Below are 13,170 nucleotides of genomic sequence, written 5' to 3' on the forward strand. Positions count from 1 at the left end.
GGAGGGGGACTAACCTTTGGCATGAACTACAAATCACTAAGCCCCTCACTCCTGCCTACTAGAGACCAGTACGCCCTCCATACAGTAGACTCCATCCCCCCCCACCCCACCCCACCCCCCATAAGGGCAGAGGTGAAGTGCTTCATCTGGAACCCTTTCTTGGGTACTTTCTTGCTGAGAACTGGCTGGGCACTTCCCTCCAGATCCTCAGTCACTTTGCTGGTTTCAAGGAGCCAAGGCTAGATTTGGAAGGAAGGGTCGATTTCAGCCAGACTCAGGCAGGAGCTTCCAAAGATTCAGAGACACATCAACACAGGGGAGGCAGGTGTCCTTTCACTGGCACTGGGCAAGCCAAGAGTGGTGGTCCCCCGTGGGGATGTTGGGGGCCAAGCTACTCAAGGTGTGTCTGGGCCACACACCATGGCGTTTGTGAATTATTTCTAGTGCTCAATGCACACCTTTGATGAACAAATGTGTAGTTTTAAATTATTTTTCCTGTTATTTTGTTCCTTGCACAATTACTGAAATTTGTATATTGAATCAAAAAATGGGTTTTGTATAGTGTCCTTTCAAAATTTTTTACAGTAATTAACTTTCTTACCAAAGTTTAGAGTCTTTGATATTAAAAACCAGATAGAAAATTAACAGCATCTTTCACCCCAGGGAGTTTGAGAGCCCCAGGTAGAGAGTCCAGTAACTGTGGTGTTGGAGTCTACCCTCTTTAGATTCTATCAGGTCTGAACTCCATGAGGAACTTAAGTTGGCCTGGGAAATCAGAGTATGTAAAAGGAGGGACTGAGAAGCTTCTGGTCCATCAACCCTTGACGTGACATCAGAGGGGAACACGTTCGTTTGTGTTCTCTGGTGCCCAATGCCCTTATAGCATCTGGCCTAATACTCTTCCCTTTTATACATGAAGCTGGAGGAGGTAACCTGGCTTGCCTTAAGGCACTCAGTTTGTTCGAGATTAACATTTCAGTCCAGAACCCTGGTCTCTGCACTTGTAGTCCAATCTCCCACCCCAGCCCTGGTGGGCACAAAATCCCTTATTTCCGACGTAGAGAAAAAAAACCAGTCAGAATAAAGTCAACAACTTTTATTGTCACTCACGTATTTAATAGAAAAGGGAATGTAGCAATTAGGTCAGCATTGTACGAAAAAAGAAAAATGCAGTTTGCACACGTTGCTCTATTTACATGGGAGGCAGGCTCTCCCAGAAATCAGGCGCAGCAGCTGCACTTGTCCGATGCCCCTTTGCAGATGCAGCCCTGGGCACACCTGGCACAGCCCACGGGGCAGCAGGAGCAGCAGCCTGGGGAAGGGAAGAAGGCCGCAGAGATGAGCACTTGGGACAAAAAAATGACTAAGGATTCCCTCCTCCCGACAGGGACCATGTGGAGGCGCCACCTTCCCCAAGAAAGGGGCGGCCACTGCCCCGTTTGAATTCTCTCAGGGTGGTGTGGAGGGTTGGGGAGGGAGGGGCGGCGGTTAGGGTGTAGACCAAGAGGGGATTCCACTCACTCCTCTTGCAGGAGGTGCATTTGCACTGTTTGCATTTGCAGGAGGTGGCGCACGTGCAGGATTCCCCTACAAGGAGAAAAGACAGACGTGAGAACGGTCCCTGGAGACTTGAACGCGAGAATAGGTGCTGGCAGCCAGGGTTCGAGTCCCAGTTCCATAACCAACTCCTGGGAACCTGGGCAAGCCATAAACCCTGATTTCCTTACCGGTAAAAGGGGGCCTCCGATTAATCTAGAGTAGAGGAAGGTACACCAAAACGCTTTGAAAAGGGGAAACAGTACCCTGAAACTGAGTGATTAAGTAGCGGGAAGGGCCAGAAACTGCTTCCCCTAGTTCTACAAGCGACACCCAGTCCCGGCCCCAATCTCCTTACCGGTGACGCAGGAGCAGTTGGGATCCATGGCGAAGTGAAGCGGGGCCTGGAGTCTGGAGACCACGGCAAAACGAGCGACTGAGATCGGAGGAGGCGTGGCGGAGCGGAGAGCGCGGCGGGCCACCTTTATAGCGGGTCGGAGCCGGGACGAGTGCAAAAGCCCGCCCCGCCCCCCCCACCGGGCGCCGCCTGCACACGCCCCGCGCTGAGTCACCGGCGGCCCGCGCGGCGCACGGGGCCGGGCGCACCGGCTGTGCACACGGGCCGCGGGGCTCCGGTTCGCAGAAGCCGCCCCACGTGCGCCCGGGCGCCGCCTCGGCGCGGGAAGGGCCGGGTGCAGAGCGCGGACCTCGCGTGCCCGGCCGCCCGGGCTGAGTGCCGAGCGCCCTGCCCCCGCGCTCCGCTGTGTGCACAGCTCCCGCCCCCCGTGCCCTGTGCTTGACCCCGAGTGGTTAGAGAGCCGGTGTAAGCGGGTCCTGGGGATCCTGCTCGGATGAAAAATCGGTTGGAAGTGAGGACAGATTATTAAAAACTCTGTACCTGTCAAGGCTTAATAATTGTGTAGCATGCTGTTAACCGCGGGGGGATGGTTGTTGATGCCGTATCCATCCATTGTATATCGATTGCTTTTGTCTGCGATAGGGACTGTAGTAAGTAAATTATGTGCCAGATCTCATTTAATCCTGTAACCTGTGAGGTAAGGACTATCCCTTATCCCTTATTCCCATTTTAAAGAGGAGGAAATGGAGGCCCAGAGAGGTTAAGTAACTTGCCCAAGGTCACAGAACTGCTGAGTGGCAGAACCTGGTGATTCAAATCAGAGGGTCCAGCTGGTGCTGAAGGCCATCTAGGGGTAGACATTACTAATTAGGGCGGGGGCGGGGGCATTAAGGATCAAGAAGCCACAAGACTTGTGCCCAGGAAACTCGTAGTCATGGGGGCAGTCCCATGGGTGCATAGGGAAAAGTGATAGCAGGGTCATGGCTAGGATGGGGCGTGCACTCAGGGGCAAGGAGAGCAGAGACGAGGAGACTCAGTCCAGCCTGGGAGGAGGTGGGCCGTCGCCTTGGGCCTGAGGGTGAGAAGGTCTTTGCCAGGCAGGGGAGGGGGGAGGGATCGTAGTCCAGCCTGCGGAGGAAGCAGCCGGCTGGAAAGCTGGCCTCGCGCTGGAACATTTGGAAGGGAAAATGCCACAAGAACTTTCTTCCAGTGGATGCTCAGGGGAGGAGCAGAGGGAGTGTCCCAATTCCTCTCTGGAGAGCCACATCCTGCTTCCCCACCTGCACGCATCTGGCCGCTGTGTAACGGGTCTTAGATCATCACCCTCGGAATGCCCAGAGTGTGTCATCGCAGGAGTGCGGGAAAGGATTACTGGAAGGTCCCTGGAGGGCTTGGGGGGTGCTGGTTGCTGCGGCGGGGAGTTGAGTGAGGAGGCAGGCAGAGGGCAGGCTGTTCTGGCTGCGTTTACTGTAAGGTCCTGTGGAAATGTCTCCAGAGCTCAGGTCAAGCGTGGCTTCCTCTGGAGAACACTTCCCAACCCCATGCTCGGTCAGGACGGCCTTGGAACGCACTGCTACACGTCCTGTGCTTTTCCTTCCTGGCACTTTCCGTGTTTTTAATATGTAAGAACTTGTGTGATTCTTGGATTGAATCTGTGTCCCTCCCCAGCCCTGCCTGCCACTGAAAACTCCAAAGTCATTGGCCCCAAAATGTGTCTCCAGCCCCTGGCACAATTTGCAATCGGTGCTTAATAAATATTTGTCAAAGGAATGAATGAGGGTAATCCCCTCAATATCTCCTCCCTTCCTAGCCCCCACCTTGAGTTAGGGCCGATTGCAAAATGAAAGTAAAAAAACGTGATTTCACCTTGGGACCTGTGTGGTCACTCAAATAAAAACAACAAGCAGGAAGGGAGAGTTGAGCTGTGGGAGGGACTAAATTCTAATGGTCACTTTGCTACCCTTTTCCTGAGTGACCTTGGGGCAGTCACATGTCAGGGCCCCTCTGAGCCTCAGTTTACCCATCTGTCGAATGATCAGATTGTACAAGAATTCAAGGGTTGCATGCAAACATACTCTGATTTTTACAGCCGAGGTCTCAGAAACCTCCCTGTGTCTGACAGCTCTGTGGACTGAGAGCCTTGAAGGTCTGCTCTCTGGCAGTGGGCAGATTTTGTTGTTGTTATTTGCATATACACACACATTATATGCAAAATTCCTGGTTTCTGTTAAATCAGATGGTCACTTGTCCACTCAGGGGAAACAATTCAACTCTGTGAAGAGATGATAGGGCTTGTTTTTGCCCTGAAAGTTTTGAATCTAGCCCTGAGTTTGGGCCATCCGTGTTGGCAGTACAAGTTGCTTCCAGGCCTCAGCTGTCTTTCTTGAATCATTTTGACTCTGCGAGGGGAGGGATGACCAATGAGCGAAGGTGAAGGGGGCCCGGTTCTGGTCTTGCTCATCAACATGCCCCTGAAAGCCTCGCTGCGTTTGGGACAGAGGTGGAGAGGGAGGACTTTCTAATGTTGCATCCCTGCCATGGTAGAGGGTGAGGGAGGTGAAGCCAAGCAGCATTAGATGAGGAAAGACACCCCCCGGCAAATCTGTGAGTCATCAGTGTTAGGCAATGATGCGGCCTAGCCTGCATTAATAGAAGTATGCCATCTAGAATGAGGGAGGTGATTTTTCACTTTCCTTTTAACTGCTGAGGTCCGTATTTATAGTTCTGCTGCCCAGCCGTCCATTCATCCTTCCCCTTAGTTTTCCTTTGTAGAATCACTCCTCTCTACTCTTAGCCCCTGTGGTTTGAATGGAATAGGCCCCACCTGTGGGCTCTCAGGCCATTCCACCCCCCTGGCTACAGTGATTGGCTCTGATTGGGTCATCCAGCCACAAACCAAAGAGAATCAGTGAAACTTTTGCTGGGAATACCAGGAAAATGACAGTTACTCTTTCCATCTAGCCTTGAAACTGAGAGGATGTGAAGCTGAGTTTCTAAAGCCTTTTGTCTTCATGAGAAGAGCCTGAAAATAAAGTCATCACAAAGGAAATGGAGCCCCGACAACATTATTGGAGCACCTGGATCCAGCTATGCCTGAAGCCACTGTGAGTCAATCATTTCTTTTTTGTTAAATCATTCTGGATAGAGCCCTAACTGGCCCAGTTGGGCAGACTGCCCTGAGGGCTGTGTTCAAAGCTGGGCTTCCACTGTCCAGAAAACGGTAGATCACAATAGTCCTAAGACTCAAAATCCCATCGTGTGAGCAACAGCTGAGGGGGTGAGCAGGTTCAATCTGGAAGAAACAGTTACCTTCAAGTATCTGGACACTGGTTGCTCTGATTAGCTATAGCTATGCAACAAGTTGCCCAAAACTTAGCAACTTAAAACAACAACCATTTTACTGTCTCTCCTGGTTTTGTGGGCCAGGAATCAGAGCAGGGCTCATTCGGGTGATTCTTTTGTTTTGTGTACCATTGATGGGGCTCGCTTGGTGGCATTCAGTTGGTGGATGGGCTGGTCTGGAGGATCTAAGACAGTTTCACTCACTCGGATGTCTGGAGGGCTGAGCTCAGCTGGAACTATTGACCAGAGCCCCCAGGTGTGGCCTCTTCTGCATGATGACCTCGGGACAATTAGCTCAAGGGCTCCAAAGGGAGAGCACCAAGAGACAGGAGTGGCAGCTGCAAGTCTCTTAAACCCTGGTCCCTGAAACTAGCACAGGTCACTTGCACCCCATTCTATTGGTCAAGCAGTCACAGAGCCTGCCCAGATTCAAGAGGAGAGGACAAAGACCCCACGTCTTGATAGGAGGAATCAACAGATTTGCAGTCATCTCTAACCTGCCACAGTAGCCTTGAGGAATAATACTGAGGACCTGCTCTGCACCAGGCCTTGCGCTCAAGACATTCTGAGTTTATTTCATTTCGACCTCAGCACAGCCCCAAAGGCAGATGCTGTTATTATCTCCATTTTCCAGATGAGGCAGTGAAGGGTTCCCTGGCCTGCTCAGGGTCACACAGCTGTAAGTGGCAGCACTGAGATTTGATCCCAGGACCTTCTGACTCCACATCTACCCGTTCAGGCCATGCTGAGAAGAAGAAATTAGGCTCGTGCTCTGTGGTCCCCGGGGCAGAACCAGGCCGTGGGTGGGGGCTGCAGGGATAAAGATTCTGCTCCGGATGGGAGAGGCCGTTCTTGCAATGGGAGATGGTTTCTCGTCACCATAGCAATGGAAACAGGCTGGTGGGTTCCAGCATTAGATGGGGGATAGAAAGAGGTAGGTCCCTTCTTCCTGGGAGAGCCTGTGATTCTGTGGTTCTCATCACAGGTACGTCTGTCTGATCTTAGTTCCTCCTCCTTCTACAGACCCTGCCTTCATCCGGGGTGTGTTAGTTAGTTATGGCTGCACAACAAATGACCCCAAAACTCGCAGCTTAAGACAACACACATGTATTATCTCGCAGTTTCTGTCTCTCAGGGTCTCTCACAGACAGCAAGCGAGGTGCGAGCCAGGGCTGCCGTCGTCTTGGCGTGGACTGGGACGGGAGCTGCTTCCAAGCTCCCTCTTGTGGTTGTTGGCAGGTTTGGGTCCCTGTGAGCTATGGTACACATGCCTCGGTTCCTCACACGCTGTTAGCCAGAGGCCTCCCTCTGCTCCTTGCCATGTGGGCCTCTCCATAGAGCATTGCAACATGACAGTGATCAGGCAAGACGGCGAGAGGGAGTGTCAACAAAAGAGTGTGCACAAGGCAGAAGTCACAGTTTGTCACCTAATCGTGGAAGTGACATCCCACCACTTTTGCAGTAGTCACGAGCCATGTAACAACGTTTAGGTCAATGGTGGACCACATGTATGACGGTGGTCCCATAAGGTTAGTACCATGTAGCCTAGGTGTGTAGTAGGCTGTACCATCTAGGTTTGTGTAAGTACGCTCCATGATGTTCGCACAATGACGAAATCGCCTAACGATGCATATCTCAGAACATATCCCGTCATTAAGCGACGCAAGACTGTATTCTGTTCATTAGAAGCAAGTCACTGGTCCAGGCCACACGCAAGGGAAAGGGATTACACAGGGCACAGACAGCGAAGGCTGGGATCGCTGAGCACCATCTGAAAAGTCTGGCTACGTGGGGGCGAAGGCACTGGTATGTTGTCTGACTTCAGGCTCAGAATGCTCTCTCCACCTTTCTCTCCCCGTCATCTGTTGGGTGTCTGTTTAAAGGCCATTTCCTCAGAAAGCTTTCCTGTGCCCCAAAATAGGCTAAGTCTCTCTGTTACCAGCAAATGTACCCCTTGTCTGTAGCACTTATTACAATGGCCATTACTAGTAATAAAGCAGCGAGTATTTACATAGCTCATATCCTGTGCCAAGCCTTTAGTGCTTCTGACAGCCCTATAAGATAGGGACTGCTATCGTCCCCATTTTACAGAGGCAGAAACTGAGGCTCAGAGAGGTTACGTAATACTCCTCAAAGCCACTTGGTAGTCAGGCAGCAAGCCAGGCAGCCTAGCTCCAGATCCCCTTGCTTAGCCGCTCTGCTACGCAGCCTCTCCCGGCAGCTCATGCTGGATGTGGGTTTTTGTTTAATCCTTGGCTCCCCACCAGGCTGTGGGCTGTGTCTGTTGTGCTCACTGTCCTAGCTCTGGCGCCTGGCACTGCGCCCAGCTCATGGTAGGTGCTTAATAATGCAGAGGCATGGAGAAAATTGAATCCTGCCAGCTGCCAGTTAGGAGGCTCCCTGAAGGGCGAGGCCTGCCTGGAGAGCCAGCTTTGAAAGCTTGCACTCAGGCAGAAGCTGAACCCCCTTTGGCATCACCTCCTTCTTACCAGTCTGGCCTCAACTTCCCTCTTCTCTCTCCAAGAACTTCTGCCCTAGGATCAGGGCATCCCATACCCTTCTCCAAACACTCTTGACACTTGAAACACCAGGTTTTGGCTCTCTCCTTACCATCCCCCAAAGCCCATTGCAAATGCTTCCTCCTCCAAGGAGTCTTCCCTGATGCCCCACCCTGGCAGGGTCTCTCTCTTTTTTTCTTTTGCCTGGGGAAGATTTGCCCTGAGTTAACATCCGTGGCCAAGCTTCCTCTTTTTTTGCTTGAGGAAGATTCACCCTGAGCTAACATCTGTGCCAGTCTTCCTCTACTTTGTACGTGGGTCACTGCCACAGCATGGCCACAGTCAAGTGGTGTAGGTCCGCGCCCGGGATCTAAACCCATGAACCTAGGCCACCAAAGTGGAGTGTGCCAAACTTAACCACTAGGCCATGGGGCCGGCCCTGTCCCTCCCTTCTTAAAGCCGCCAGAGCTTTTATTTGTACCTTCCCTCCTTCCCTGGGCCTCAGTCTCCCCATCTCCAAAACAAGGAGAGCCTGGGTGCCATGGTCTGTAAGTTTCTTCCAGCTCTAAAGCATCCGGGGTTCTACTCCGGATGTTCTTGCCATGGTTTTACCCTCCCCACCAGTCCATGAGCTCCTTGAAAGGCAGAGACGTTTTCTTTTCATCTCTCCTCAGTGTCTAGAACACAGCATGGTGATTTTTAGGCATCCATAAATATTTTTGCAATGAAATGGTTTGGAGGGCTGGGTTGAGATGGCAGACTCACTGGAGATGTGTGTCTCCTGTGCCTGCTCCAGATCTCACAGAAAGACAGAAAAGATCATTCATTAAAAGGCCAAATGATGGAAAACAATAAGGAATACCACCAGAAAAAGAGCAAAGTAGGAGAACTTACACCATCCAATTTCAGAACTTACAATAAAGCCACAGTAATCAAGACTGTGGTGCAAAGATAGGCATATAGATCAACAGCCTCTCTGCTGTTTCTTGTATACGTATTAGACACACTCTTGCCTTAAGACACACACACACACACACACATATATATAACGTGGAGTTTTAATTTCCCTTTTTATGTAATTAGCATTATACTATATGTACTGTTCTACACCTTGGTTTTTTTTTTTTTTCCTCACATAATGATAAGTTATGGCAGTCTTTCCATAGCAGTACCCAGAGCCTTACATCATTCTCTGTATTAGATGTTCATTATGACCATTTTTATACTTTCCTATTGAAGGATGTTTAGCTTGTTTCCAGGCTTCTGCTGATACAAATGATGATGGTACAGTGAACTTCCTGGGTTGAAGGGGTGTACATTTTAAATTTGAGTAACAACTGTTAAAATGCCCTCAAAAGGGGCTGTACCAGTTTACACTGCCTTCAGGAGGGGATGGGAGTTCATAACCATTCCCCTATCCTTCACTATCAATAAAAAATAAGTCTTTTATCCTTTTGCCAAACTGGTGGGCAAAATGATATCTTAATTTGCACTTCCTTGATAGAAATGAAGTTGACTATTATTTCATTCATTCTTTGGCCTTTCGAGTTTATTTTTCCATGAATTGCTTGTTTATATCTTTTGCACAATGTGTAAGTTGGGTTTTCCATTTCTTATCAATCTGTACGAACTATTTATATATTGTAGATATTGATCTTTTCTCGCTCGCTCTCTCTCTCTTTCACACACACACACACACACACACACACACACAGTCTTAGCTCCGTCTGCCATAACAAAGGGTGGCTCAAACAACAGAAGTTTATTTTCTCACAGTCCTGGCGGCTAAAATTCCCACATCAAGGTGCCAGCAGGGTTGGTTTCTGGTGAGAGCCCTCTCCCTGGCTTGTAGGAGCCACCATCTCACTGTGTGCTCACATAAGCTCTTCTTTCTGTGTGTGTTGAGGGGGGAGGAGCAAGAGAGAGCTCTCAGGTGTCTCTTATAAGGTGGCTGATCCTAATCCTACCCTATTAACGCCCCACCCTTGTGATCTCAGTTAACCTTAATTACCTCCTTACAGGCCGCATCTCCAAATGCAGTCTTACTGGGGGTTAGGGCTTCAACGCATGAATTTGAGAGTGGACACAACTCAGTCCATAGCACACACATATAGCAACTATTTTCTATTACCATTTAGCTTTGTTTATTTTATTTATTTTTAATCATGGTAAAATGCACATAACATGCACAAAATTTACCATCTTAACCATTTTTAAGTGTAGAGTTCAGTGATGTTAAGGATATTCAAACTGTTGTGCAACCAATCTCCAGACCTCTTTTCGTCTTGCAAAACTGAAACTCTGTACCCATTAAACAATTTCCCATTCCCTTTCCCCCCAGCCCCTGATGAATACCATTCTACTCTCTGTCTCTATGGATTTGACTACTCTAGGTACCTCATATAAGTGGATTCATACAGCATTTGTCTTTTTGTGATTGGCTTATTTCACTTAGCACAATGTCCTCAAAGTTCATCCATGTTGTAACATGTCAGAATTTCCTGGGCCGGCCCCGTGGCTTGGTGGTTAAGTGAGCGCGCTCCACTGCTGGCGACCCGGGTTCGGATCCCGGGCTCGCACCGACGCGCTGCTTCTCCGGCCATGCTGAGGCCGCGTCCCACATGCAGCAACTAGAAGGATGTGCAGCTATGACACACAACTATCTACTGGGCCTTTGGGGGGAAAAGATAAATAAATAAAATCTTATAAAAAAAAAAAAAAAAAAAGAATTTCCTTCCTTTTAATGTCTGAATAATATTCCATTGTATGAATATACCACATTTTGTTTATCCATTCATCTGTCAATGGATACCTAGATTGCTTCCACCTTTTGGCTATTGTGAATAATGCTGCTATGAACATGGGTGCACAAATACCTCTTTGAGACTCTGCTTTCAATTCTTTTGCATATGGTTAATTCTATTTTTAACTTTTTGAGGAACCACCGTACTGTTTCCATAGTGGCTGCACCATCTTAAATCTCCGCCAATAGTGTACAAGGGTTCCAATTTCTCCACGTCCTTGCCGACACGTCATTTTCTGTGTTTTTGATAGTAGTCATCTGCTATGGTCTAAATGTTTGCATCCTCTGGGTCCCTTGGGAGGTGCTTAGGTCAAGAGACCCCAAAGAGCTCCCTAGTCCCTTCCGCCACGTAAGGATACAACGAGACGTCTTCCACCCGGAGGAGGGCCTTCACCTGACCCTGCTGGCACCCTACTCTCAGCCTTCTAGCCTCCAGAACTGTGAGAAATGAATTTCTGCTGTTTATAAACTACCCAGTCTGTGGTATTTTGTTACAGCAGCCCAAACAGACGAAACTCCATCCTAGTGTATGTAAGATGATTCAGCTTTGTTTTGATGCTTTTTGTCACACGAGACAAGCCAGAAGGGAGAAAACAAGCGTGGTTAGGTTTAGGGTCTAGACTTTACTCAGAAAGCCTGGGTTCCAATCTGACTCTGCTATATTCTAGCCACGTGACCTGTTAAAAGCAAGACAACAGGCCCGAAATGGAGTCTTATGCTAAGCCCCACGTCACCAAACTGAGACTTAACTTAATTACAGTTTCGGCTCTCCTAGAAATAGAATCTTAAACCAGTCAATTAGGAATCACCTGACCAGACCAGTTAGGTTATCTGCCTGATAGACACCTGCCATTCCCTAAAGGAAAGTAACTTTGCAATAACCAATCTGTTTTCTTTGCCTAGTATAACTTCCTTGCTCCCACTCCCTTCTGTCTATAAAAATCTTTCATTTTGTGCAGCTCCTCGGAACTCCTTCCGTCTGCTAGATTGGAAGCTGCCCAGTTCAAATGGAGTTTTGCTTAAATAAACTCTTAAAAATTTCAATATGCCTCAGTTTATCTTTGAACAGACCTCATACAAATTACCCTAAGAGCTATTGCCCCATCTGTAAAATGGGTGTAATAATCATACCATTCTTCTAGAGTTTAAGGATTAAGATAATGTACCTGAGAGGACTTAGCACAACAATCCCACATTTATCAATCTTTTCTCCTGTGTGTCTTACGTAAAAGAGTCACATCCACCCCAAAGTAATAAACATTCTCCTGTTTTCCTCTTCCAAATTCTTTTATAGCTTTGATTTTGCTCCTGGGTGTGTAAGTCAATTGAAAATTATTTTTTATGATATGCAAAGGGTAGCCGATTATTCCAACACTTTTCTCTGACTAGTATATCGTTTCACCACTGAGCTGATCATCTCTTAAGTCCAAAAACAGCCCCTGTGTAGCTGGACTCTCTCCCTGTCCAGTTGATCTCTTCCTGAGCCAATACCACTTCCCGGAGCTTTAGAACAAGTAGTGCTAGCAGGTTAGAACAAGCCTTTTTTGCTGTTCCTTTCAAAATTGGCTTGGCTTTTCTTGCAGTATATTTTTCTAAAATCAGCCTATTAGGTTTAAAAAAAAAAATCCTGGAGGCCGGCACAGTGGCGCAGGTGGTTGGGTGCGCGCATTCCGCTGTGGTGGCCCGGGGTTCGCAGGTTTGGAACCCCGGGTGTGCGCAGGTGCACTGCTTGTGGAGCCATGCTGTGGCGGTGTCCCATATAAAGTGGAGGAGGATGGGCACGGATGTTGGCTCAGGGCCAATCTTCCTGGGGAGGGGCGGGGGGGGGGACAAAAAGGAAGGATTGGCATCAGATGTTAGCTCAGGGCTGATCTTCCTCACGAAAAAAAAAAAAAAATCCTGGTGGGCTTTTGAATGGACTGTCCTGAAAAACTAACTTGGAGGAAAACAGATGTGTTTACAGCCTTGTGTCTTCACACTGGGAAACTTTTCTCTTCCAGAATCCTACTTCTCTTCTCAGCCAACCCAGGTATATCTGAGAGTTCTCTTTCATCAAGGACTGGACCACAGCCCTCGAAGATAAAAGCTCTTATTATCCTACTTCCCCTTAAAGAAAGGAGCTGGAGACAAACTACCAAATGAGAATGTTTGAAAAGGAGCTAAACAATGTGTTTCGGGGAGACAGGTTATTTAGAGCGGTGACCTTGGAAACGCAGCTGCCAGTTTGCCAAGACAGGCCCCCGGGCCTCCTGGACTCTCCTCTGATGACTAAAAACAGGCAGTTTTGCAGGAGCAACTAGACAATTCCAGAAACCACAGGGCTTTGGGACTGGGGGCTGGTTTTAACTTCCCCCAACCCTATTGTACAAATGAAGAAAGTTGAGAGGTAGGAGAAAGGGACAAACCTCTGTGGATCTGGTTTCCCCTTTCTCCAGAGTTGAGCAGGAGGACCAAGTGCCATCTGAAGGTGAGGGGAGGATGTTCTCCAACCCCAGAGCTCCATCCCAGCCCCAAAGAGACCAGGGGCCAAGTCTCAGGATTTCACTTTTCAGCTGGGCAGTTCCCTCGGATTAGGCACCGCCGCCCCCCCTCCCCCCACGTCCTTCCCCTTTAAGAAGAGACCAGTCTTTGGC

At 48.9% G+C, this 13,170-nt stretch overlaps 1 protein-coding gene across 1 annotated transcript; it reads right to left on the reverse strand.

The window, feature by feature from the left end:
* Positions 1 to 1,081: 1,081 nt before the first annotated feature.
* Positions 1,082 to 2,055, reverse strand: LOC101389715 (metallothionein-1B). The gene is made up of 3 exons (XM_004431627.3): positions 1,895 to 2,055; positions 1,522 to 1,587; positions 1,082 to 1,312 (listed from the first exon to the last, which is right to left on the reverse strand). The coding sequence occupies exons 1-3, from the start codon at positions 1,920 to 1,922 to the stop codon at positions 1,221 to 1,223; spliced, it is 186 nt and encodes a 61-aa protein (XP_004431684.1). The 5' UTR covers positions 1,923 to 2,055; the 3' UTR covers positions 1,082 to 1,220.
* Positions 2,056 to 13,170: the final 11,115 nt, after the last annotated feature.

Source organism: Ceratotherium simum, chromosome 30, assembly GCF_057802395.1.
Source record: "Ceratotherium simum simum isolate JZ-2026a chromosome 30, ASM5780239v1, whole genome shotgun sequence".
Lineage (NCBI taxonomy): Eukaryota > Metazoa > Chordata > Mammalia > Perissodactyla > Rhinocerotidae > Ceratotherium > Ceratotherium simum.